General features: G+C 40.9%; 1 protein-coding gene across 35 annotated transcripts in view; it reads left to right on the top strand.

The window, feature by feature from the left end:
* RBFOX1 (RNA binding fox-1 homolog 1) overlaps nucleotides 1-27619 on the top strand; it is a 958925-nt gene that overhangs the window by 826549 nt on the left and 104757 nt on the right. For all 35 annotated transcript variants that reach the window (XR_014969494.1, XR_014969493.1, XM_085628210.1 and 32 more), the window contains one exon: nucleotides 13392-13456. Coding sequence is in view for 33 of the 35 variants with exons in the window: in XM_085628210.1 (XP_085484336.1) it covers nucleotides 13392-13456 (65 nt within the window). In the remaining 2 variants the exon portion in view is untranslated. The remainder of the gene's footprint in view (nucleotides 1-13391; nucleotides 13457-27619) is intronic.

Raw genomic sequence — 27619 nt, 5'->3', positions numbered from 1 at the left:
ATTAAAAATTACTTACTATGTTCAGCAGCCCAATCCTGTACTTAGCAAAGACGTGTGAGAGAAAGAAGGAAAAGTTTAATAGCCAAAGCACACAAGCAGAGGCATTTCCTCCTTTAATTCCACACAGGTCAAAGTACGAGCACTGCAGTGAAGGTCCTTTAAAGAAAATATTCCAACAGATATACAGGTATCCTAATCAAGGTGAGGCAAAATCATAGGTCCCCAAGGTTGTTATTTTCCCTTTGATGGTGATAAGGCTGTCCTTGATTAGCACAGAACAGGTAAGGGGCACAGCTGATTATCTAAAGGCTTGAGCCATAGGACCCCTCTTACCAGCCATTTTGGAAAAGTAAACATTACTGGCTTTATGAGATAACAATAAAAGAAAAGTAGTACAGTAAAACCAAGGTTGGGTTGGTGTAAAAAGTTTAGTTTGATAGGTTTTGGGCACAGTTACCATTACCTGCTGGGTTTCCGCTATAAATTAGGCCTTGGACTATGTCAAAATCTGAGTGCTGCAAGTTTTCGGAAAAGGCATGAAGAAGAACATCACCGTTGAGTACATTGTCTACCAGAAGAAGACCAGGGGACAGAAACCTGCTTCCTTTTCAATCCAGGGTTCTGAATGCTTTCCATAGGGTCAGAGAAACTGACATTGTATTAACTAACAGAACCAAGTTGGTTTGGTAATAATGCAGACAACACACTGTTCTACACTCCTGAAAGTCATGTGGAAGAATAGGAACCCAGGTAAAGAGTGTGTTGTGTTGAAATGAAATGAAAAAGAAATGTATAGAGCGCGCAAAACATTTACCCGAAGGTGTCAAGGCGCTAGCTCATCAATCATGACTAACTGTACAGTTCAGAAACACATCAAACAGCCAGGTCTTAGAGAAACCCACGAGCTAAAGCAAGATGTAGAATGTTGGATATGTTCCTGGATAAAGTGGTTAAAAAGCCTTCGACCTATATCCATGACTTGTTATACAATAAAAGATTATGAAAGTTTGAGTATAGTAGAAATCTTTATTCAACTTTTGGTAAAGTGGGACACAAATTTTCCCCTCAAGCATGAAAAAATAATATTCAATTTCGTGAAGCCATTGTTGGCTACACTATTTGGAGGTAACCTGCTGTTGAAAGAGTTTGATATCTGGAAACATTTCTAAAACTTAATGTAAATGTGATGACTGTGAAATTTGTTATGCTTTACCTGATGCTCACTCATCTGCGGTCTGCAGCAGAAGGTAATTGTGTTCCGCTTTACCCCATCCCATAAGATAATATTGACGTTTAGGTCCTATATTATTTTCTCTGCACAGGTTTTACCTTTTGTGTAAAAACACACCTTCAGGGTGGGGGCCCTCAATGCTGCTGCTCTGCACCTGGCTAGACCATAATTGTGATGGGCCCTCTTGCGCCCCTGGATCCAGCGGGGGCTTCCGGCTGAACCCTACCGTTGTTGCTGGATTACCCAGGGAGCCCCTCTCTTATCCTTAGCCTTGGCTGGCGAGGTGCCTGAAGACAATGCGGAGACTGGGCCATGTGCAGAACTATACTTTAAAACTCTTGATGGTCCATGGGTCATGAGCAGGGTCATGAGCAGTTGGAGCTAGCTTGACTACCTTGTGAGGGCTCTTCATTCCTTTGTCCCTCCCTGTGCAGTGTACTGTGTTCTGTCCTTATGAGGTGGAGGTAGCCTTTCCAGCCTATTACTTCACAAACTGCATTATACTACAGGCCTGGCTAGTCCCACTTACCTCTGCCATGTTAATGTATTCATCCTGTAGCTGGTTGCACTACCAGGGTGTTCCCTGAGGTCCATGCTCCTGTACTCTGCCAGGAAGTTAGGACTCTTGGCACCCTTACAGTGTTGCCTCCAGCGATAACCGGTTTTTAACCAGCTTTCCACCTACACCTCTTACCTGCTGCAGCCAACAACTGCCACATCCACAGAGTCAGCTGCTCATGCTGCTGCAATCTTGTGGCAAGTAGGTTGACTTCTCTCCGTCATGGGGCTTGTAAGATCTGGGGTCTCGCCATGATGGGTAAGGATAGGCCCACCCATTCTACCACGTCACAAACCCACATAGACCAATACACTACTGGACCCACCAACAGGCTACCTGGAATTTCTGAGGGTAATAAATCTGTCTCTCCAACCAGCAAACTCACAACCATCCTTCAAGCTATCCAGACATCACAGGCTGTAGTAGAGACAAAAATCGGAAAATTGAGAATATATGTTGGCTACTGCGCCAAGATCTTCGAAATGCCACCGCATGCTTTACAGAAGCTGAATCCTAGATCTCCACAGTTGAGGACGATGTTTTTACTCTTAAAATCCAGCTTTCTACTCTACTTACCCGCATGGCAGAGCTTCATTGACACACCTAAGATGCCAAAAATTGCTCCAGGCGCAATTATGTGCACATAATCGGCATCCCTGAAGGTAAGGAGAGTGCTGAACCTCAGTGGATCACAGACTACTTAGAGCACTGGATTAAATACTGGGTGCCCTCCGAACATTTGTCCTCCTGGTTTGTAATCGAGAGAGCCCATCAAGTGCTGACCTCCAAGCCTCACCAGGGCCTCTCTTAGGCCAATAATCACTTGCATACTTATTTATAGAGATAGGGATACTATCCTTAGGGAGGAACTCCAGTGTGGTGATACCAAAGTTCTGTTGTTTCCTGACTACACTCGTGAGGTGCAGCAGAAACGTCGCTCTTATACGGAGGTCAAGCAAAAGCTCAGGGCCAAGGAGCTCTAGTACCGCTTATTGTTTCCAGCTAGACTCTACGTCATGCACTGTGGTCCTCATTGTTGCACCCGCCATCTCCCCGAGGTACTCTTACTTCAAGAAACCCTCCTTACGGGGGAACGTTGCCCCTTCCTGGCAAGTAAGGATTATGATAGGGTCTTCCATGAGGTTATAAATTTGGATCTAGAGGAGTAGCTATCCTGCTTTGACATCCATTCCTCTTCTCTGTTTCCATTGAAATACGCGACTCGCAGGGCCGCTTCCTCACCCTGACAGGAACACTGGACGGCCAGTCTATTACTTTAGTTAGCATCTATGCACCACCTGCATCCCTTGGTGCCTACCTCTCAGATCTCTTCAAACTCCATTTGAACCTTCCACAGGGTCATTCATTGATTGGAGGCGACTTTAATGCAGTGTCTGACCCAGAGCTCGATACCACTGGGTCTCTCACTATCTCTAGAAGTGCCGGAGCATGTCATCTTACAGGCTTGACCACCAATTGTGGCCTCTGTGATGGCTGGAGGGCATGGCAGCTGAGACAGCATCAATTCACACATACCTCTTCGGCCTATCATACCCACTTACAAACATATCTTGTCTTTTTACCCACTTCACAGTGCCGAGTTATCTCACAAATTAAAATTCTTTGTCATGGGATTTTGGATCATTCCCCTGTTCTCCTTCATCTTGGACCCTCTATGTCCGGCCGGCACCATATTTGGCATCTTAACGTTTGGTACCTTCAGGATGAGGCTTTCGTTCAAACTCTTAGTGCTGAACTTTAAGCTTATTTCCGCAGCAACAAGGGCTCGGTCATGCAGATTAGCACCCTATGGGCTGCTAGCTAGGTGACTTTATGGGGCTTGCTGAGGGACTTATTAGGGCACAGGAGAATGCCCGATCCTCTCATATTACCCAACTGGAAGCACGTATCCTCCACTTGGAATGGCACTTTTGCATCAGAGCATCTGATCCCCAGGAGACTACCTCCCAACAACTGAGTCTTCTTCATGAAGAAATATGTCTTCACTATCTAGAAGTCGCCAAACACCATTGGTAGGCTACAAAAGCCAACTTTTATGCTTCGGGACAAATATGGGAAGCTGCTGTATTCGTTAGCTTCTTGTCAACAGGTGAACGGGATGATAACCTAAATTACTGATGAATGATATAAGCAACTATGCAATAACTGTGAGTATGAGGAAAATACAGGTTAGATTAAATAGGAGGAAAGGCTCACCACGCTGCAATAAATCAGCTAATCAGTTCACAATTTAGTTAATTGACCAAGCAGGTAACATATTGGCCTGACGATATAAGTTAGTATGGAGGCACATTGCTCTTTACTTCTGAGTGCATTTTTATCCATTCGTGTGTCTGTCATATTCTCATTCATACCCTATCCAATTCACTAAGGCTTTATTTAACCAATTTTGAAAAATTATAAAAATAATGGACAATTGCTAGTGACTGAGACTTTAGCAAGAATTCCACCAATCACATTTGTTGCTTTAAACATTATTCTTTGTCAGGAATGAACATTGCATAATTTAGTCTGACAGAATTACTGTTAATCTGTAATTTCTAACATGATCATATTATCAGAATAATGCCAATAGTCAAAAAAGAAAAATAGCTCAAGATAATTTCTGAGATACATACCCCTATCAAAAGAAAGCCAACTCTCTGAATTCGTAACAAATTCTTATCATTGTTCAGGTCAAATATGAATTATAAACATTTACCTGATTTAGTTTAAGCTAGCAACTGCAAATTAAATTTGTGTCACGGAAATCCCTTCGTAATTAGCATTCATTTTCTATATTTTAATTTCAGATCTGTTTCTAACATCTTACTCTAATTAATTGACCTGTAAATCTTCACATACATTAACTTAACATTAACATTGTTCTCAGTGCTCAAAGGTATCTTTAGCATATTCAACTTAAAAAACTGACAGTGACATGAGAAATGTTACTTGTATTAAATTGTAGTTTTATTCCCTCTGTATGGTGCAGCATTAGACCACACGTTTGGGTGATGATGAGTGGTCCAGTAAATATTATTTCATATTCAATGCTTGGATTTCAGGCTCTGATCTGTCTTTGCTTTACACACTTGGTCTCTCCAAGCCACATCAGGCCAGAAATTTACAGTCACCCTGCTTGCACGTAGTCTATGAAAAAAGTCATCATGTAACTTAAAAATGAAGGCAGATCACTGAAATTGTAGGACGCCTAGGCCTAGGAACACCAAGCTCAAGAGCTAAATTCATTGCCCTCCATTTCAAGTAACCTTTAATGATTAAAGTCTTAACATTAGAGATTTGCTGAAGAACTGCAAAACCAGGAAGTATAACTGAGGAACGTTGGATGTGGACTCATCCTTTAAACCCTGTTTGTTCTAATATGACCCTTCCGCATTTTGGATGCTCTTGTACAACTGTCCATATGTAGCAGCAGGCTATTAATTCAATTCAATCCAACTTTATTTGGTATATAAAATACAACCATAAAAGCATTAAAAAAAAAACCTCATTAAATAATTACTTGTACAGTACATCGAGCAAATATTCTTAAAGGTTCTTCACTATTAATCATAACAATTGATCACACGACAAACAAAAATACAATACATAGTTACCAGCATACATTAAGGAGGGCCATAAAACAGTTCAAATGTATTACAAATATTCAAATTGGGCTCAGTCCTAAAAAAAATATTTCATCTTCAGTACATCGTCCTATACTACAAAGACCTAGCCTTTATCATATATTAGCGCTTCCAAATGGGAATACTCTTTTCTTCTTCTGATTGCCATTGGCACAAAACAATTACTGCATTTCAAATTTTTTTATTTTCTAAACTACAGATATAGGTAAAAGCAGGTTTTTAAAAATACAGTTTATTATCTATAAATAGGGATCGTAAAATGTGCTCCTAATGTCTCTATAAAAATTACAAAAAAGTATAAAATGCAGTGTATACTGTGTTGACTTCCCATCACAAGGGCATTTCGGAGGGTTGCGATTCCACTTGCCCATTACAGGGAATGCAATCAGGTGATGGAGGGTACCCAATCGTAACCTTTTTAGGTAAAACCTATGTTGTAGATTTCTTATCAATTTAAGGTACGGTTGGATGCCCAATAAAAGTGGCCCTTCACAATATGATCTAACAGTCTGTTTCGAACTTGCTGATACTTCTCTAGATAATTCTCTTGATTTTACTACCCACATTTTTAGTTTCCTTTTGCTATAATTCTTTATTATCGTGGGTTCTTTAAAATCAGCATCCACCTTACATGCAATTAGTAGTTTGTAGATGTACTGCAGCCAGGGGATGTTTCTACATTAATGAAGAGCAAAGCAGTCCATTACTATTTCCTTCATGAATTTAGTCTCCTCCTTAGTCCAAATCCCATGCCAAAGCACATGGGCTGCTATACTGACATAATCACTTATGTGGGAGACTGACAATTCCCTATGGGCTATAATCAAAGGGATTGAAATACGAACTGTTAAAATCCTTCTTAGGAACTTATTTTCCAGTATTTGTAGTGAAGTGTGATTTGCCATTTCCCATGGTGCCACACCATAGCATGTGCCTGTGAGGCACTTGCTCCTGTATAGGGTCAAGATTTCTCTCACTGGTTTGTTCCCAAATTTGTTGGAAAATCTAAAAATGCCCTTGATTATTTGTATAAATTTCAATTTACATAGATCAATGTGTGTGCCCCAACTTCCATTGCCATTAAAATTAAAAAGAAGTTCTATGTTTGAAAAAGATGATGTTCTTTCAATATGTACACCTTCTGCGTGATGGTTTCTACTCTTTATTTTCCCTTTCCCATATATCATTATAAAGGTTTTACTAATGTTGAGTATTAAATCTTTCCCAGCCATAAATTGTGCAAAATGTTCGATTAAACATTGGAGCCCATTTGCTGTCCAGATAACAGGACAGCAACGTCCGCATACAAAAGGACTGGCGTAACACGATTACCAACTCTTGGGGCATCATCTTTCAAGCTTTGCAGAGATGTGTCAACATTATTAATATAAAGAGAGAATAAAAGTAGTGCAAGAACACAGCCTTGCCTAATACCACAAATAACTCTAAAAAGGGATGTAAATTCCCCTTTAGGGCCTTATCATACTCTTGAGGCAGTAAAGCATAAATTTGTGACAGGTAAATTACAAAATCTTTTGGGGCTCCCATCTCTATTAGGTCTGCCGTAATTTTGCATGGCTGACTACTTCAAATGCGCTTGTAAGATCTACAAAACAGAGATGTAATTGGCCTTCTTTAGCGAGAGTGTATTTCCCAATCAATAATTCAAGGTTGACGCACTGCTCGGCAGTCCCTATACCCCTTCTGAATCTATACTGGGAAATTGTTAGGATATTATTTTCACTTGCTCAGCTTTCGAGTCTTTCTAAAAGGATCTGCCCATCAGCTTTGCTGTTGAATCAAGTATGGATATAGGGCGGTAGCATTTTGCATTCCCTCTATCGCCTTTCTTGAAGATTGGAACTATGATACCAAACGAAAAAATCGAATATGAGAAAGCATGAGGGGACAGAAGATAGAAGTTTATGTTTTGTCAATTTGCTAAATAGAAAGAAACATCACAAAGGATTTTTTTCTGAATTTGCTAGTAACTTAATATGGTAGATTGACCCTTACTTTAACAATGCATCAATGCAAACATGATTCAAAGTGCACTGTGATGTATACTGTAGTAGGAGAGTGAGTGTGTTTATATTGTCTATATATTGGTAAACTGAAACTACTGGGGGAGGGGTAATTAATATTAATCTTAATACATTTCAAGAACAAACATAGTGCACAAAAATGTGTTACAATGACAGAGAGTAAAGTCTGGTGTCAAACTGACAGGAGCTAGGGAAGTATTAGAATTATCAAAATCCTTCAAAGGTGAAAGACTGCTAAAAGTATCAATGATTAATTAATATCTAATAAGCAACATAAACAACAGAAATCCTGTGGTAGCTTGATAGAATGTGTAGGGTGATAGTAGCTGGAAGATGGAATGCGGGAGTGTGTGACAGGAGCTGGAATGTGGAATGGTGAGTGAGGTGACGTCAGGAGTAACAAGGTGGTTGTCAGTTGAAACACAACCAGAGGAGATGTCACTTGTTCCTGACGCTCCTTCCTCTTATTTGCAATAAACTTAAGAAACTACTTTTTAGTACTATGTAATTTGTACTATGATATCAGTGTGTGCTATTGAAAAAAAAATACTAGAGTGTTGAGAAAATTGACAAAAAGAGTAGCCCACAAAATGAGCATGATGTAAGAAATAATACATCTATGAGACAGAAAAATATATTTTGTTGTTATAGGGGTGCTAGTTTCAGTCTTTTGGCTAATGCAAAATTTTGCTCAGCAATTGATAAGGTGTGAACAAGTACAAAAAGAAGGGTCATTTTGTTCGTGTGTAAGGACCAGTAAAGAGAGGGCATACATTGTGCAGTCCAAGATGGTGAGTAGGATTTGGAGGATGGAGTAGCATTGTGTATACAATGTGACAAGGGTTGAACTAAGGATAACTATAAGAGTTCAATGAACATGGATAGTAAATGTGTGGAAGTGATGGTGGATTTGTTTGCGTGGTATATAATTATTTGTAATGCTCTAAGTGAATTTGTGGAATTAGAGACCACTTAAGGCCACCAAGGTATAACCAGGAAGTTATTCTAGTCATAAAATTGAATTGAAGGAGTATATTTGGTCTGGGATGGACTTTAAAGGAAGAAGAACATGTGGTAAAAAATTTGTTGGAGAAAAAGGGGTAGCAATATTGGGATGGCCTCATCAAGAAGAGATGGGGATACATTTGGATTTTAGGGCTAAACCTCCTGAGTATGCTATTGAGATAAGTGAATACAACAATGAAAGGCATACTAAATTACAATGAATTTCAAGGATGTATTTAGTGGTGAATTGGGAAAGGTCAAAGTCTACAAACATAAAATTGCGATTCATGACAATGTAGTATCAATATGGCAGAAGGTACAGAATGTGCCTCTGTCATATAGAAAGTGGGAAGGACATGCTGCAAGATATATGTGCAAAGGATATTATCGAACAAATTCAATGTTCAGATTGTTTTTTCCCACCATTGATTTAACAAGTGCATTCCATTAAGTGGAGCTGGAGAACAGCACTAGACATTTTAGTGTCTATATTACTCTGGAAGGGATGTTCCAATGTAAGAGAATGCCATTTGAACTAGCCAGTGTTTCAGCTGTGTTCCAGTGATTGATGAATGAAATACTGAAGGACGTGGCAGAGGCTAGAATATTTCAAGATGACATTTTCATTTTTGATAAAGATGTGGAAACACATAGTGGAACCCTCCAATCAGTTTTGACCCCATTACAAAATGTGCGATTTTCAGTACAGGTGTCTAAATGTAACTTTGAGAATTCTGAGTAGGGGTATTTAGGTCAGAAGATCTTGTGTGATTATCTCACTCCAAAGCATAATCATGTAAAAGCAATTGTTGATGCTCCTATTCCTACTGACAAAGATCAGCTACAATCTTTTTTTAGGTTGGGCTAAATTGTACGCCTGATTTATACAGAATTATTTTAGTAAGGTATAATCTATGAGAAGGTTACTCAAAAAGAATGCAAAATTTGTTTAAGACCATTTGTGAGTGGGGAAAATTGTGTAGTTGTAGAGAATACAAGTGGGTATGGATTAGGATCAGTGTTAGCAAAGAAGAATGAACAATACGAATGTATTATTGCTTAGGGTTCACGGGCTCTTAAACCAGGTGAAGTAAATTATTCTGTAATTGAAAGAGAATTATCGGCATGTATCTGGGCTATAGAACACAAACCGTTGGTGCATCTGTTAGCACCAGGTGGGGGTGATCTATGTCATCACTATTAGGTAGATTGGCTTCTAAACTACATGCTTACCACTATGTTGTCAAATTTGTTCCTGGCAAGTTGAATGGACAAGCAGATGGGTTATCCAGATTACCATTGAATGGTTGACAAGGTGATGAGGATGTTGATGGTTAATGTGAGGTGGCAGTTGCATTTGAGAATGTTGTTGAAGGATTTGCGGTTCAAGCTTAAGTTGTGACTGAGGAGGAATGGATAAAAGCAATGAAAAATTATCCTGTATGGTAGTAGTTGAGCAATTCCTGGTGAAGGGGTGGAGATTCTGGATGGACCATAAAGGAAGGTGAAACGGGACCTTTTTCAACTTTACTTGAGAAGGAATCATATGCTTTTGTTCTTGTTGACTATTTGTCAAAATGGCTAGAAGTAAAAATGGTAAGAAGTGTTATTATTGATATGGTGATTAAGTTTCTTGAGGATATCTTTGTGAGAGAAGGTATTTCTGGAGAAGCTGTAAAAGATAATTTGGTGTAATTTGTTTTGGAAAGGATGAAGGAATTCTTGTTGGGATCAGGAATAAAATATACTACAATTGCATTATACCACCCAGAGGCAAATGGTCAGGCAGATAGGTGTAACAGATTGTTAAAGAGTCTATTCAGTTGAGTATCATGTCAGGGCTGTATTGGAGGAAGACTTTGCAGTCTACCTTATTGTCATATAGGGGAACTCCCAATTTTTCTCTGAATTGTTAAGGGGAAGAAAACATGTGACTTAGTTGTTACCATGGTGGTTGCTGAGACAATGGAAGATGGAATCTGTGATGATTGTTGGTGCTGAAATGAAGGAACGAGTCAGGGAGCACCAAGAAAAAATGAAGAACCACATGTCAAAATTTCGCCGTAATGCTGGGTGTGTTTCGGACCTAGTTGCAGGAAGTTGGTTTCACATTAGGAAACTGGTCATCATCCAAAAGGGTCAAGATTTATTGTCTGAATCTCAACTTGTTGTTGAGGTAATGACATCTGCTCTTAGAGTTCAGGAAGAAAGAGTTTGGAATTTGGACCGGGTATTGTTGTGTAGAGAGAATGATAGCACGGTGCTTCCGGACAAAAGTAAACCAAATATATTCCAGGTTTGAGGCCCCCTCCTCTTCTGAGATTGCATCTGATCCATGCAAGGAGCCTCACGAGGTTTGCACCTTCACAGAATTTTCTTCGGTTACCAATGAACAGATAACCACTATGGTGAGGAAAGGCTAAGTCTGGCCCACCGTCTGACCCATACCCTCCATGGTTAGAAACATTTCCCAGACGTGATAGGTGCAAATCTGGCAGCCATCTTCCATACTATGTTTACTTCAGAGGTTTCCCCACTCAGTGGAAAAGGGCCTCCATTCTTCTGCATACAAAGAAACCAAACCTAAACCCAGTTCACCCCAACAATTACCGGCTCATATCGTGCCTTCTCTGATCGCCAAACTCTCAGAAAAAGTGATGAATAGCCAGCTCACACAATATATTCAAGATAACCAGTTGCTGGATTAGACATAATTCGGTTTCCGGTCCGGACATAGCACCGAGACAGCACTGATTAACCCCACAGAAAAGATAAGGGTTGCGCTCGACAGAGGTGTAGCTGCGGCACTTATTCTTCTTGACCTGTCGGCAGCATTTGATATGGTTGACTACGGGATGTTGATCAACTGTAACATTAGGCATTACAAATAGGGCTAAATCCCTGCTGACATCTTTTCCTACTGATAGATCACAATCACCAGTGCTGGGCAACTTTGAAACGGCTACTTTCTCTATCCCCTGTGGGGTTCTGCAGGGCTATTCACAGATATTCCTATACAGTGTGTTAGTGTATATATCCTTTCCACTTACAAGTACACGAGGACTGTGAAGAACTGGAAGACACCATGACTAGTACCTCAAACATGAAGCAATTTAGATAACAGTAACAGAGAAAATAGAAGATGTTAGGCTTTGATCCAGAGTTTCCTCCAAAATGACCATTTATACTCACACCAAATTAATAGTAAATTGTATTCCTTTATTATTGATTGTTTTCCTTTTGGTAGTATGCCAAGCACATATATTCCCTGCAGGATGGTTGACTTAGTGGAGGGGAATAAATGGCACAATTGACATAGTTAATTAACAAAATACCTAACATCCAGACTGATACATAATCAGGTTCTTGTTGTTTGTGTAATAGTCTCAAAGATAACTCAATGTAAAAAGCTAGGGCAACAAAAAAAGTCTAACACTCCTGAAATCAACATGACAATTGACTCAACCTTTTCTTATGAAAAAAATACAAATTGGCCTAAAATCCACTAATAGACACTGCACATACATACATACAGTACACAGTATTGACATAAACTCCCAAACCCATGAGATCAATATTGGGCAAGCAAAATGTTGACCACTGGACTGTTATGGCTTCCTCTTTCCTTTGGGGGGGCTTTGGACTGACGTCCTGGTGAAAATGAAGACAACAATATTAACATGCAATGCACCTATTTTAGTATTACAGCCTCATGCCATGTGACATGCACCCAAAATGAGGGCTGTTCTTCTATTCCCATGTTGCACATCTAAAAGAGCTCCAAACTCCACTGCATTTATGCACATTAGGACCTTGATAGTTCCCCGACCCTCCATTCTTTTTTGAGTTAATCTTGGGAACGTCTGCTAGGGCTAAAACAGACATTTGTGTTTTGCCATTCAATCTTAGCGACCCTTTAAGCTTCACTTCATGTGCTCCTATGGACATTCATACTTAATCTACATTCATGAAACCCATTACTATAGAACTGCCAAGTTTAGGTATATAACGTTCTATATTGAGCTCAATTGAACCAGAGTTTAAAATCAGTGACATACATCATAAATTTCCAACTTCTAGTTTCTCAGTAATAATGTTGCAAAACATCCCAGGAGAATATTCCACGCCACCCGCAGTATGGGGTGGTAAGTTCTAATTGGAGCACAAATGTTGTTTATGTTGTCAGTGGACACCGGACCCCGCTTCTTAATTGGTATGCTGAAATCATGTTGAAATGGTTGATGTCGCTCAGTGGTCCGCTGAGCGGGAAGCTCTGCTGTTCTCACAGTTTGAAAAGGGATGCATCGCTGCGCACAATCCCTTTCAAATATCTGCGTTTGTTTGTCCTGTTTGCTTAATTAAACTTCTGCAATTACTGCTACAGCCAACTGAATGTTAATTTGACAAGTGCTGCTTGACAACAGTTAAATTTTCAAATATTAATCAATTCACAACTTGAGCCGTTTTGATACTGATACAGGTTCAAAAAAGCAATTTAATAATTGTACACCAGAGCTAAGGAATTTTATCTGCAATGTAAACCTATAATTTACGCAACAGAGCCTCTGAGACAATAAGCAACTTGAAGTATGTTCAGATTGCTGAAATTGCTGTTTTATGTCCCTGCATCAAGCACTGGAATGTGATTCTCCTGACTATAACTTCTCCACTTCAATAGAAATTTGTGCGAATTTGAACTTTTGCTTCTTGATGCAAAACAATTAACGAAATGTGTTTTGTGCTAAACTTCATTTAACAAGCCAGTAAAGTTTTAATGTGCAACATCTGTCTAACCCTGTGGCATCCTAGCATGAACCTAACTGACAAACACATTGAAGCCCACAGCTCAGGTAGTGCTTTTTCTGCCACAGTCAGACTAAAGTGCCAGTTTTGTTTTCTAGGGTGGTTATGCTGCCTACCGGTATGCCCAGCCTGCCACAGCCGCAACAGCTGCCTACAGTGACAGGTAAGGTCTACATCAGATTGATTACTTTATGACAGTAATGAGGGCAGAGTTGGAGTGAAGTCACCTGAAAACAGATCCAATCTGCTTTATGGAAGTAATATTTTAGAATGTGTAGTTGCAGACACCTACAGAATCTTAATTAGAGAGATTGATCGGGACGGTGATGTGGAGGACTGGCCGAGTGTCCACTCTATCAACCAGGCACACATTACTGCAGTCAAATGATGGACACTTGTCACTTGACTTCATCTTTTTAGTTTGGGAAACTGTCCCTCTAACTAAGATGGTCAGCACATGGGTCTCTTTATAAATTTCCCCTAAGTACATAATATTAAACCACATTACTTATTAGCTAAGCAGAGCTCGTGAGCAAACAAAATTCAATTAATCAATTCTCATATATCAAAAGTACCTTAGTTTTAGTGACGTGGTTTCTTCCATGTGGGAAGTTGACTTTGAGCCCTCCCCGTAGGTAACAATATTACACAGCATCGACATGCCTCGTTTGTGCCATTTATCTTACTAGTAACCCATGCCGCAATCAATTTCTGCAGCATCGTCATAACCAAGTTTGAGCGGTCATGCCCTCTTAATATTTACACTGCTTGATAGGATTAGATTGAGAGATTTGGGCAGTGTTAGGATCTTCTCCTGTAATGCCTAGGCACATAAATAGAGACCATCACTTACCAGAGCTGATAATGCAGCACCTGTTGTAAGGCCACACAGTCCTGCCCTACAGCTCTGCTTTTATCTGCAGGTGATAACTATAGAGAGGTTAATGAATTTAAATCAAGCCCAGTTAAGTAAGCTTTTTGTCAAAATAAATATTAAAATAAAGAAAAGAGGTCATGTTTCTACTGTGTTTATCCAGATGTTCTTGACTTACCTAATATCAATCTTTTCCATGGACGAAGTTATAATGACATGGAAAATACATTTCTTGCTGTATGGCAGTAAGCCGTGACTAGGAGAGACATTAGGATTATTTCATAGATCAATCTTTTTACTATGCTATAGGTGGAAATTGTTGATATGCTATATATAGATTTTGTCCTATGCTTTTTGTACAGTAAGGCAGTCCTAATCAACTTTGGTCTATAAAATAATTCCAATTTTCAGGAAGCTAATCATACAAAAACTTTTGTTTTATGTGGATTCCAACTGGATCCAGCCTGAAAAGACTTACATTTGTTAATGTTTATGCTTTATAATTTGAAGCTCACCCACTTCGCATGCCCATATAAGACCAGAACCATTGGGACTGCCATACAGAACGAAGGCCCAGTTCCCTAAAAACACACAACCATAGAAGCTAGCATGAACAATGAGTCCCCTAGGGAAAACATTACTTCCTGCATGTAACATTTGAATCTTCTGTGTCTTAATGGAGTTCACAAATATGTGAAAGTCAATTTACACAATGGTTTTATTCTTTCATTTTTTTAAAAGATGGAATGGTTGTTTAGATTTATGTTCATGCATGCATAGTTGCCTTAAAGCGTGCTTATGATGGCAATGGTCATGTTAAATATGTTGAATAAAAACAATTTGCATGTGTGGCTGAGGCATGCTGTTACAGACAGGTAAGCAAGCTATTTTCTTTAAGTACTGTATTACCAATATTAAACACTGTGTGGGGACCGCAAGCATTTCACACTGTTACACTTATAGTTCGGCAAGCTTGCTAGGTGCTTACTATGTGTCTCATACCATTCCCCCTTAGTGTTAGCATGTTGTTGCTGCACTGATTTTTGTGATATGTTTCTTGTGTTGAATTGTTTCTTTGCGTTAGAACAGTTGAATACTTTTATTATAAAATTCAGGTTTTAATTAATCATATTTGTTTTATTACATAAAATGTTAAAATTAAAAAAGGGCAAAGATATTCTAAACAAAAAGCATTGTGTAAACATTTTTGTAATTTAAAACTTTCATTGAGTTACTGGTTGTTCGTTTCTTTTCTAATATCAGTGAAAAACACAACTGTAGGACCATGTTTGTAGTTTTGAATGTAGTTTTTAGTTCGAAGTGGAAACCTTAGTGAATTTGCAATGCTATACATATGTAGGTTTGTCCTTGGACATGCTCAACAAGTAATAACAAGGATTTAGAATGAAACGTTTTATTTCAACCTCCATTTAACGTCTTCTCAACAGTTAGTACACTAAGTTTACTAACTCGATAATATATATTGTTAAGGTGAACAGATGTGCAGCTAAGAACAGTAAATCTTCTGTTTGGTATATATAGTTATCTTCACGATGTAGTGATAATTGAAATTCTGTAGTCGATATTGTTGGGGGTTGATTTATAAAAAAACTCGATAAACCAATGGATCACATGAAGAAAATTCAGAGTAATAGTGCCTGCTTGCTCAAAGAACTCAAGGGATTCAATCCTTCCCATACCTGTCAAAGAATATCCACAATCAAAGGACAAACACATATTTCAACATTCTTTAAAGCAGGTTTTTAGAAATAAATGAATACCTTTTTAATTTAGTGATTCAGTATCAAAGAAATTTACTTTCAAGATTTAAAAGCAGAAATATTGATTTTGTTTACAAATATTAATTCAGACCCACTTTAATTGCATCTAGTCCTGTGGGAATCCCCTACAAAACAGCCATGGTTTTGGGCTTTGAGAGGATCAGATGCATTAAGAAATCTAGGAAAGTAAGATAAAAAAAATGGCTAACGTTTTGAGGGTTAAGAGGTGGTCTGTCATGTGCTCCATAACTTAGTCGAAAGCCCTGTTCACTTCAATGATTTTTAATGGTATTGCAAGCAGACAGGAAGGGGGTGGTTCTGTGGTGTAACACAGGCCCCTGCAGTACGGGGCCAGGTTCCAGGGGACCCCCTCAGCCCAGTACTGTGACCAGAGAGCTTTTGATTGAGCTCGGAGGGGGCCCTTCCACGTACCTTGCAGGGAGGCCCCCTCAAGTTTTGTTACGCCAGTAGGTCAGTTCTATAGTGCCAGATGACAGTTGGATCCACAGAGGAATTAGAAAAATGTACAAAGCAGTTCTGAAAACTAGAAGACTCATTAGAGAGAGTGACATTGAAACTCAAAGCAAGAAATCTCTATTAACAGAACGAGTCATGGAATTTTGCAAGCCACAAAACAGAAGCAGGAACAAATGTGTATTGGATCTAATTGCCTGTATTTCCATGTTTTGTGGGAGAACACTGGTGATAGCTGCCAGACTTGCTTTGGGGCTTAAGACCTCAGGACCATGTTTCACAGGCTCTCCAATGGCTTCCAGCAAGAGAACACATTTTTTTAAATCGCTTTGTTTGGCTAACAGTGTAACGCACCATTTTGCACAGTATTTGATCCAAAGATCATCTGCTGCTTGTGGTGCCACAGCTTCAACTCTATACTATTAGTGCATGAGTCTTCTGGTTAGCAGCTGCTGACAAATGGAATTCCATTCCTCAGTAGTTGCACAAGGAATCCTACTTGCTACAGTTTGGGAAGTTGTTGAAAACTGGCTATTCCTCAATCGCTGTAATCATAACAAATCTGGATGGTTTCCTATTTTTTCCCTTTTGCTGACCTTATGGGACCATTAGTGCGCGGATGTCATTGTGGGGTGGCAGTGTTGCTCTTTACAAGTTTCATCTAAGTAAATAGCAAGGAAATGTTGGAAGGCAGAAGGTGAGAAGATACACTCCGAGCTGTGTTGCCTAGTTCACTTAGTTACAAAGGGGTCTTGGGTCTGCAGTATAAGCTAAATCAGGTAAGACACATCGTTTTTCATTTGATAAGCTTGGGTGGGAGGTTAGAGAAGAGAGATGTGATTTAGGTAATAAACACACCAGAATATAGAAATGCTGGAGAGGAGGTAGACATATTTCAGTAGATATGTGATTGTAGGGTCAGGAGATACTTTCAGTATGGCAAGGCTTTGATACACATTCGGCAGTAGCATAAAAATATATTCACTTCTTTCCAAAGAAGAAAAAGAGAGTGTTTCCCTGTGGAAATGCTGTAAATTAAAACTTAAGCAAATTACCAAAGATTAAGGGCAGACAGTAATATGATCCTAAATGACGAATAAGGCGTTAGTAAATCTAGAGACTTGATCAGTAGAACTGAAATGGCACTAATTGCAAACACTATACTTTCATAGTCTTTCTACAACAAGAAATGCTCCAGTACTCCTGATGTGCATATGTATTGGTAATGGATTCACCCAATGCATATCAGTGAGACTAAGGTCCCGCTAAATATTTGGTGAATAAAACTTGTAGATCACCCAAGTGCTGATCTATAAATTCTGCTACCTGAGGAAGGTAGCTTCAAAGGGAGTTAGAAATATGTCACATACATTTATTCACCCATTCCTGGGTATTGTAGTCTGAGTTCATGCTTCAGGTGATGATCTTAGCATCCTATTTCGCACTGGTGGTCTTACATCGAGCAACACTTGTCAATAACTCCAGCCTTTGTACTGGGAATTGATTCTAGAGCTGCATTTCCCCATACAGGAGGCATCATGGCTACTAGAAAGTTGGAGTTGTCATCCTATGGTAATGGGTTAATCCTGCACATCGCCTAACTAAAAGGCAATACACTGTGCATCACTGTGCCATTTTTGTATTGCACCAAGCCCAGAACAACATGGTAGAAGGAAGTTTCTTTAAAAAAATTGAATCAAATCTGCTTGTCAGTTACTGTAATAGACACCTGGAACATATGCTAATCTACCCTCTAATTAGAAACGTGTAGTTTATGCTGACAAAGAATGAACCACGTACAGTTTAGGGCTTAAAATAACTAACAGCATCTTCAACCATTGCACCTCACTTCCATTATCAATCTCCACAGACCAATAATAGCATGGGGAGTTGATTGGGAAGGAGCAGGTGTGCTGCCATTAATGGTTCAATTATGCAGTACTTCCAAAATTGCCCAGTGGTAGGATACAGGAAAGTTATTGAACCCATGATATTAAAGGATGTTAATTTGTGATTTTGTAATACAAAATCTAGTACGAATTATAGTTGTGCATGAAGCATTCGGTAAATTGCAAGTGCATTGGCAGGAAACATGCATAGCCTTGTAGAAAATATCTACTACATTTTGTAATCTGAGAGGCACCTCAGTTATACATGCCATCAGGACAGAAAGAGGGAAGACGCTCATTTTTCTACAAAGATACTATTTAAATAATACTTATTGATGTAGTGACCACATAAGAGATGAGGAAAACACACATGTCATCTCCATCACATCATAGATTACACATCCTAGTTATACTTACAACATGTTGGTTGTAGTGTATGACTGCCATTCCTCAATTAATAGGGCAAGACTGCCTTTTAATTTAACATCTTGTTAATTATTTTGCTTATAACAAAACAACAAACACGGAGGAGCTCTGTTATAAATTGGGTTATTGGCTGACTAGGGTGTGAGCCCTGGTCAAGAACCAAGCACAATCCTAGTCAGGGTAAGGCACAAGTAAACCCCAAATCAACTCCATAGTAGCTTGGCACAGAAAAATCAGGCTAAATTTCGAGGCAATGTGTAAAGTATGTATGTAACACTTCAAACAGTAAACCAGCGAAAGCACCACTCAAAAAGATCCCACACCAGGTTAGAAAATTAGAGCTCAATAAAATAAAGCAGAGCCAAAAAATTAAAAATACATAAAAAGGATAAAATAATAAATAATAAAAACAAATAAGTACATGAATAAAATAAAATAGTGCCAAAAAGCACAAAGCGACAACTGTTGATATCTAGTCAAGCCAGACAGGGACAATGTCACTAGTTCAGGCTGACCACAATGGAGTACGGGCCGGCTACAGGGACCCACTTAAGCCCGCGGAACAGAGTACCTTAAATTCTGGTTTACGGATCTGTGTCAAAGATGCATCACACAACCAAAGTGATGCATTGCTTTCCGGGATGTGATGAGGCTTTGGATTGTGGTTCTATTGCATCAACATCGAGGATCCTGTTGATGGGACTTGCGATGTGAAGTATGGCATTGAGGATGCAGCACACAGTCGAGGAACTGCAACAGATCCAAAGAGGTGCAAGGCTGTGATGTGGAGTCCACCGTCATCGTAAAGGCTGCCATCGACAAGAGATGCATTGCTCAGTGACCTTTCCGAAGGCGATGCTGGCTGCTGTATTGATGTGTGTCTTTGCGACGGATCCTATCCACGCAGCAGCGGAGATACGCTGGTTCTGCTTAGGATGGAGCCACGCAGCTGAGATGTGTTGGTTCTGCTGGATCTGCAGAGGCTGGCTAAGCACCATAAGCCCACTTTCAAAGGCCTGGATTGGAGTGGCACAATTGGCAGGTTAGACCCACGAATGGCAGAGTCCAGGTGCAGATGCAAGGTTCTTGGAAGCCTGTTGTGTCCCTGAGGATTCAGATCAAGAGGCCAGCCAACTAGCCCTTGGAGCCACACTGGGTTCTGGGTTCTAGAGATGCAGGTCCTGTCCTTCTTACCCAGGCAAGAGGACAGCAGGCAGGAGTCTAGTAGAGTGCAGTCCAGCAGAGTGGCAGTCCTTGTTGTAGCACAGCAGTCCTTCTAGCAGAGTATCCACAGGTCCAGATGTGTACCTAAGAGCTGGAGTCTGAGGTCCTTCTTTTGTACATGGTTGTGCCTTTGAAGAGAGGAGAAGTTGCTAGACACATGCATTTGGCGTGCACAGATGTCCTCATTTCCTGGCCCGGGTTCCAGACTTACTATAATGGATAAGCAGCCCTTTCTGTGGAGGAAGGGCACAGCCTATTCAAGTGTAAGTGGGCTATGCCCAGCTCCTCCCTCCCATCCTGCCAGTTATGGCCCATCCAGTCTCACCATTGTGTGTGGCTGTCTGGGAGAAATACACAAAGCTCAACTCTCCCCCACACCCAGTCCTGTGACCCAGAGACAGACTGTAGGCATCAAAAACCTAAGGCAAGCAAATGCCTGCTTTCTAAAAGTTGACATTTTTGGAATTGCAATTTGTTAGAAATTGTGTTACTGTTTGACTGGGCTATGAGCCCTGTTTAGCAGCAACCACAATCCTTGCCAGGGTAAGAGGCAGGCAAGCCTTAAATTAACCTGTGCTCATCCTCTGGCAGCTTGACACAGAGCAGTCAGGCTAAACTTATAGCAATGTGTAAAGTGTTTTTAAATCAGTTAAAACACCACACAAAATGATCCCACATCAGATTAGAAAAAATAGAGCCTAATTTAATAAAGCTCCTCACTTAAGGAGCCCATCTGTGCAGCATCTAACCTTAACTTATTTACAGATGCATCCCACTAGGCAGACAGTACCACAATGTCCAACAAAGTGGGTGGTCCATTCCAAGCTTTGGATCAGGTTTCTGCCCCCAAACCAAGGACATTTCTGTCCAGACAACAGGCAACAGAGGCCACTGGCAACTGTCAGCATCAAGAGCCAGACCTCAGGCCATCCATGGTTCTTTGACCTCTGAGGTTTGTCAGAGTGGGGGCAGTAGCCACGGGTGTTTGCCACCCTACCTCCACTCTACCTCCCACCAGTTCAAGAGCCAATCAGCCCTTAGTCTGTACACTGAGGCTGTACAGAACACAGTGGTGAGTCCTCCTTTTCCCTGCACCTCCATCTGGGCTCTCATAGCCTCTGCTGGGTGGTGTTACGCGCAGGAAACTAAACTATCCAAGTGCACTGGTTGGCTGCCCCACTCAGTTTCCCTTACACCAGATGCAATGCATACCCTAGAATGCAGTCTGTAGGCATCTGGGGACTAACTATGAAACTCTTCTGGGTCACCTCTCCATCCCATGCTAGGGATACCAGGGATATGGGACAGACAAAGTCCTGCCCATGGGCCAGAGTCACCCCAAACACCTGGCTGGTGCACTGCTCTGGAGAGACTAGCCTTTCCACTACCATGGTCTGGCTAGCCCTGGTGACCCCCAGAGCAGTGACTGGGACCCAATTTACTTTCATCTGGTAGACTTGATGGCTCCCATCCTCATGGATCACCAGCACACCCTCTGAGCCTATCTTACAGCTACGGGAGATCCTGGCATGGTCTAGCACCTCTTCCTGGGGACTACCTAGCCCAAAGGCCACATTGTCCACATTTGTAGAGGTCTCATCAGTGGGTGGTTCTTAGGAGAGACAGTCTTCCTGCTTGAATCCTAGCTGGGTACAATCGAAGCAGTGGGGTGGAAATGGGGCGCCATCTACCATCGCCCACCAGAACCTCTTCCGTGTTTCTCAGAAGGGGCATAGGAACCATTTCCTACACCGTTTCTCTAGGACCTGTCTGTGTCTCCCTTGACGTGCACCTCACTCTGCTTTGGGAACCTAACCACCCTTCTTGGGGTCACTCCCAGGTACCGATATTAGACCCTGGAGTTGATCCAGTGATGGGCCTTCTTAGCAAGCTTCCAGGGGTCAGTGAGCTATCAATCAGGTATTGACGTGGATCTGGAAAAAAAAGACTGAACATGTGCTCCCTCACAATCAAATTGTACAGCTCCTGATAAACCTTTACTTCACTGCCCTTCAACCAACCATCCAGTGTTTTTCAAATGAACTCCACACAATCCACCCAAGTCTGTTAAGCCAGTTTCTGACTGTCCCTAAATGTATGTCTGCACTTTTCTGAGGTCAGTACATACTTCCTGACAAGGGCTTCCATCATGGGGGGAATACCTCATCTACTCCAGGAGTGTGTCCCTCTCATCCCTAGGAATATACCTCCACAAACTAGCCCCCAATCCAATTCAGGGATCTTGTGCACCTGTAAGGCAATCTCATAAGCCTTAAACGACTTGTCAATATCGCTTCCCACAGCAAAGTCTGGCACCAGCCCTTTAGGAATATGGACACTCTTGTCTACAGAGGGCACTGAAGAAATGCTGCCCCAATCACTGCTGAACTCTGCCTGTCTGGCCTTGATGTTCAGCTCCTCAAGGTTTCTCTCATGAGCCAAACACTCCAAGGTAATTCTCTCCTCTATGGCCAGTTTCCCCTGTTCTGCCTCCATGTCCAGTCTATTTTTCTCTATCTTGAGTTTGGCCATCTCCAGCCTGTCCTCCCTCTCTGCCTTCCTTTCCACAGCTCCTCTGGCGACATGTTGCAAAAGGACACACTTCTCCCTGCACGATAGGGGTTTCTCAATCCTGGGATCAGGTCACCCCCCTGATCAACATGCTCCATCTAAGACCCTCTTGTGGGTCCTGCTCAGATCCTTCCACACCCTCCTCTTCCTCCTTGTCATCTGTTGTAACTGGCCACATGTGGGCCTCTGCCCATGCTCTCAAGGCTTGTTGCCGCTCCGCCTTCTTGATGTAACTTTCAGCAGGCAGTGCCCTCTTTTGGCAAAACTCCTTGATCTGAGGCACAGTGTATCTCTCCAGGTTGACAAGCTCAAACTCCATCTATGCAGGGGAGTCACTGCCTCAAACAGTCAGGTAGAATAGGAATGAATTTAGAACAAAAAGGCCAATCAGAGAGAAATTAAAACTCAAATTGGTCTTATATATGGAATGGTACTGTGCACCAAATCACCGTATGGCACTGCACAAATACAAGTCCTATCTACACCGCCGATCACCTATGTAAGAAATTGGGTTACTGGTTGACTGAGGTGTGAGCCCTGGTCAAGCAACAACCACAATCCTAGTCAGGGTAAGGCACAAACAAACCCCAAATTGACTTGTGCTCAGCCCCCTAGTAGCCTTGCACAGAACAGTCAGGCTTAACTTAGAGGCAATGTGTAATGAGTTTGTGCACCACTTCAAACAGTAAAAAGAGTGAAACGCCACACAAAAAGATGCCTCACCATGTTTAGAAAAATAGAGTACATTTTAATAAATGAAATACGACCAAAACGAAAACAAGGTTAATCAGTAAAGCAAAATCAGTTGGTGGATGGGCTGAGCAGCAGAAAGGCTGCTCCTGGTGGGGTTCTGCTTAACAACTTATCCTGAATAAATCTACTTGGAGAAACTACATGGAATTAGACCATCATTTATTTACTACACAAACATATTGAATTTTAAGATGCTTTATTTTTCTCATTGGTATGGTGCCCCTATGTAATGTTTTCATGTTGTTACTGTGTGTGTTATGTACAAATACTTTACACATTGCCTCTGAGATAAACCTGACTGCTCGAGCCAAGTTATCAAGGGGGTGAGCAGGGGTTATCTGGTTATGTAACTCCCTTATCCTGACTAAAAGAAAGAGTCCCTACTTGGACAGGGTGCAAGTCACTGCCAACTAGAGACCCCCATTTCTAAAAGTTGGCCTAAGTCCTTCCAGCAACAACCCACAAAAGTGCACCAAAGAGATACAAATTTAAGATAACTGTTAACCTACTCTGTGTATTCTAATTTTGTGATGGAATGCTCCAGCAGGTCAGTCTGACTTTTCAACAGCTATTATTCTACAGGAAAATGGAGTTTGACATTTGGAAAATTCCATAAACTTGCAAGGGTTTGAGATAAGTTGAACTTGATTATTTGGAACGAGCGAGTGGGAAGGCAGAGTCCCTTAGTTAAAAGAAGCGCTTTTGTTTTTTTTAATTATACTGCTTTTATCCTAGTCTAATATGATTGAAGAATTCTCCTATAGTGGCAAAGCAAGGATCTAAGTATTGTGAGCTTCCTGCCAGTAATCTAATCTTACTAAAAAGTAAGCAAATGAAAAGTAAGCGATTGGACACTTGTTACAGAAGGTTAGGGCCTCACATTGACACTCATTAAATAATGATTGAATACTCTTCTGGAAGGGTTGTGGGCCCACAAGGAAGTCACAGCTCAGATTAAATTGAAGAATAAAAAACATCACAGCCTGGATGAGCAACAGCTGCCTTAAGCTGAACTCGGAAAAGACAGAGGTCCTCGGACCCTCCCCACCCGTATGGGACAGCTCCTGGTGGCCCCTGGCCCTCGGAAGCCCACCCACCCTGACAGACCACGCCAGGAACCTCGGCATCATTGTAGACTCCTCCCTCACTCTGACCAGCCAGATCAACGCCGTCACCTCCACATGCTACAACTCCCTCTGATTCCTCCGCAAGACCTTCAAATGGAACCCCCCTGAATGCAGAAAGACCGTCACCCACGCACTCATAACCAGCAGACTAGACTACGGCAACACCCTCTACGCCGGAATTAACAAAACCCTGCTACGCAAGCTCCAAACCATCCAGAACACCTCTGCCAGACTCGTCCTCAGAACCCCTCGACATGAGCATATGACCCAACACCTACGAGACCTCCACTGGCTCCCCATCGAGAAGAGAGTGACCTTCAAGCTACTCACCCACGCCTACAAATCCCTCCACAACATCGGACCCACATACCTCAACGAAAGAGTCTCCTTCCACGTACACAAAAGGAACCTCCGCTCCGCTGACCTCTCCCTGGCAGAGACCCCACGCATCCGCAGAACCAGAGCAGGCGGAAGAGCTTTCTTCTAAGTCGCAGCAAAGATCTGGAACAGACTCCCTGTCAACATCAGACGCTCCCCCACGCTGCGCACCTTCAGGAAGAGCCTCAAGACCTGGCTGTTCAATTGATCCGGGGCCGCCCCCCCCTCCAGCGCCTTGAGACCCTCACGGGTGAGTAGCGCGCTTTACAAACCCCCTGATTGATTGATTGAAATGAGCATTCAAAAGCCAGACTGATGATCATATCATATCGTACATTACAGCTGGTAAAAACTGTACCGTTTCACACTACTTATTGGAATATATAGGCTCACATTTGCCTTTTATTTATTTTAGATTTTACAATAAAATAAAATTTTCAGTTTAACCAGTACAACATACTTTAATATGCTGGACACAGCTCCAACGTGAATTGATACATTATCAAAGTATGACAAATACATTATGGAATAGTTTCTTATTGATGAATGTTCTGTATTTCAGTTTGACTCATAAAATTGTGAGACAAAGATATTGCTATACAGATTTTTGCTAGAAGAAAAAAAACAGCAGTACTTGTTTTATGCAGTGTATTTATCCTTCAAAAAACAAGCTAAAAGGGCTGTAGTGTGACGCAAAAAGCAGATTTAACAATGACATTATAGTAGCACTCAAAAAAGTGTGAATCCAGTGCAGGGCAAAGGAGAGATATTGGTCGTGGTTGCAAGGATAATGGGAGAAAATCACCAGTGTCTCTTTAGGTATTTTCAGAAAGGGTTAGTCTTCAAAGACTATGAAGGTTGAATCAAAGAGAGAAAAACATCACAAGTGTTCTGGCAAAGTGTTCCAGATCCTAGCAGCAAACTGGGCTACGATTTGATAGCCTGCTGTCTTTCTTATTGACAGTAAATATGGGCAGAGGAGGATTTATTTGTAATTGCATTGGGGCTCTCCTGGAGCGGAAAACGTTTTTGGTGATAGTAAGGTTGATTAAGATGTAAAGATTTACATTTAATACCAACAAACCTACTGGTGGTTCTAAAGTGAGAGTCAGCATTGAGTGATGAGAAAATGTGTGCCGTGGTCAGATGTCCAACAACAAGAGTTGATTCTCCCCAAGGAGAGAAAAGGCTAGCACCTAGACCACTGACCTCAAATTAATGTTAGGAATAAGGGGCTTCAGGCTAGATATGCAAACATTAGGAATACAGATTTCCTGATTGCGCTTCTCTCCGCATCACAAGTAGTAAATTTGCATTCCTAATGTATGAAACTCATAGAGTTTAATTTAGGGATTCCTTGTGGGTCGCAAATCGACCTACCTCATGAATAATAATCTGGTAGGTCGCAGTTTGTGACCCATTAGGAATCACAGGCTGGTGGCCTGCTGAGGTCAGCAGATCAACATGTCTTTTTTTCTTTTTTAAATGCAGCCCTTTTCCTTAAAGGAAAACTGGATGCTTTTAAAAAGAAAAAAATTAAACTTTAAAGTTTCATTTTTTAGGAGTAGGCATTAGTCCGTGGGACCACTGCCTGCTCTTATAAAATATTATTATTTACATTCTCAAAGGGGAAGCGGCCCCTCAGGCACCCCTTCCATTTTGCAAATGGGTTACCAACAGTTTTCAACTGCAGTTAAAGTATTACTGTTTTGTTACCGAAATTTGGTTGCAAAACAGTAATGCATACCATACTGATTGGATATATACGCCCTAAACAGACTCCTTTCAAATACCGAAATACCGAATCGCAACTGCAAAATGTGATTCGATAACAAGTTACTCAATCTCCTTTTGCATTTTGCACATTTGAAAAAGCATTTTTCCTGTCACAAACGGAGTTATTCTTCGAATTGGACAATTTGCGACTGGAAAAAATGCTTGGTACACCTATTGCATTATCTTTTATAAAAAAACATAGCCAGAGTACGAAAGGAGTAATTCCATATTAAGAAAAGATTGATTTCACAATTAAATGTCTCTCAAATTGTGTTTTTTTAATTAAATGTTGATATAATTTGAGGAGTTTCTCTCTGGCATGCTTACCTTACACAACATAAAGCTATGCCACACCTAAAAGTAAGGGGACACATTTTCATGGGGCACGAAGTTGAAATTCCTATCTAGTTAATTAAACATATATTGAAGCCCGATTACACCTTTCTGGGAAACAAATCTGTGGCTGCTGCGTGTTGTCAACTACATCAAAGTAATTTCTCAATGGCATAATTAGTTTCTACATGATCACTTGGTTGACAGCTTTCAGTTCCACAGAAACATATGTTGGTACAGTTGAAAACACAATATTGGAGCAATGATTTTCTTCTTTCATTAATATCTACTTGTGCTCAACTATTTTGTAGTTTATTTTTGCCAATTTATGGCTATTCATCGTATTTACAAATCTATTATACTTTATAATCACTATGAAACTAGTAGCCATAGGCATTCTTAGAGCTGAGAATTCCAAAGAATAACCTCAATGCTGCAGTTTATCTAGTTATTTCCGCTGCTAATTAATTCTCCAGCAGAAGCACTCATGGAAACATATATGAGTTGGCTTCTATGTCATGGAGCTAAAAAGGTGTTTGCCATTGAGATTTTGCATACCTATAGTTGTGTCCTGTGCCTTTATTTGCCTTTATTTGCCTTAACATGTTTTAATAAAGTGGGGTTTTCCTTTGTTGATTGTACTTATGTATGTATTTATTTTATAAAGCACTCGACAAGTAGCCACATGACTGCAAAGGAGTTCAAAGTAATATGCAGATT

The sequence above is a fragment of the Triturus cristatus genome, chromosome 10 (assembly GCF_964204655.1).
Source record: "Triturus cristatus chromosome 10, aTriCri1.1, whole genome shotgun sequence".
NCBI classification, from domain to species: Eukaryota; Metazoa; Chordata; class Amphibia; order Caudata; family Salamandridae; genus Triturus; species Triturus cristatus.
Note: the sequence above shows the minus strand (reverse complement) of the source record. Positions and strands in the feature narration are given on the sequence as shown.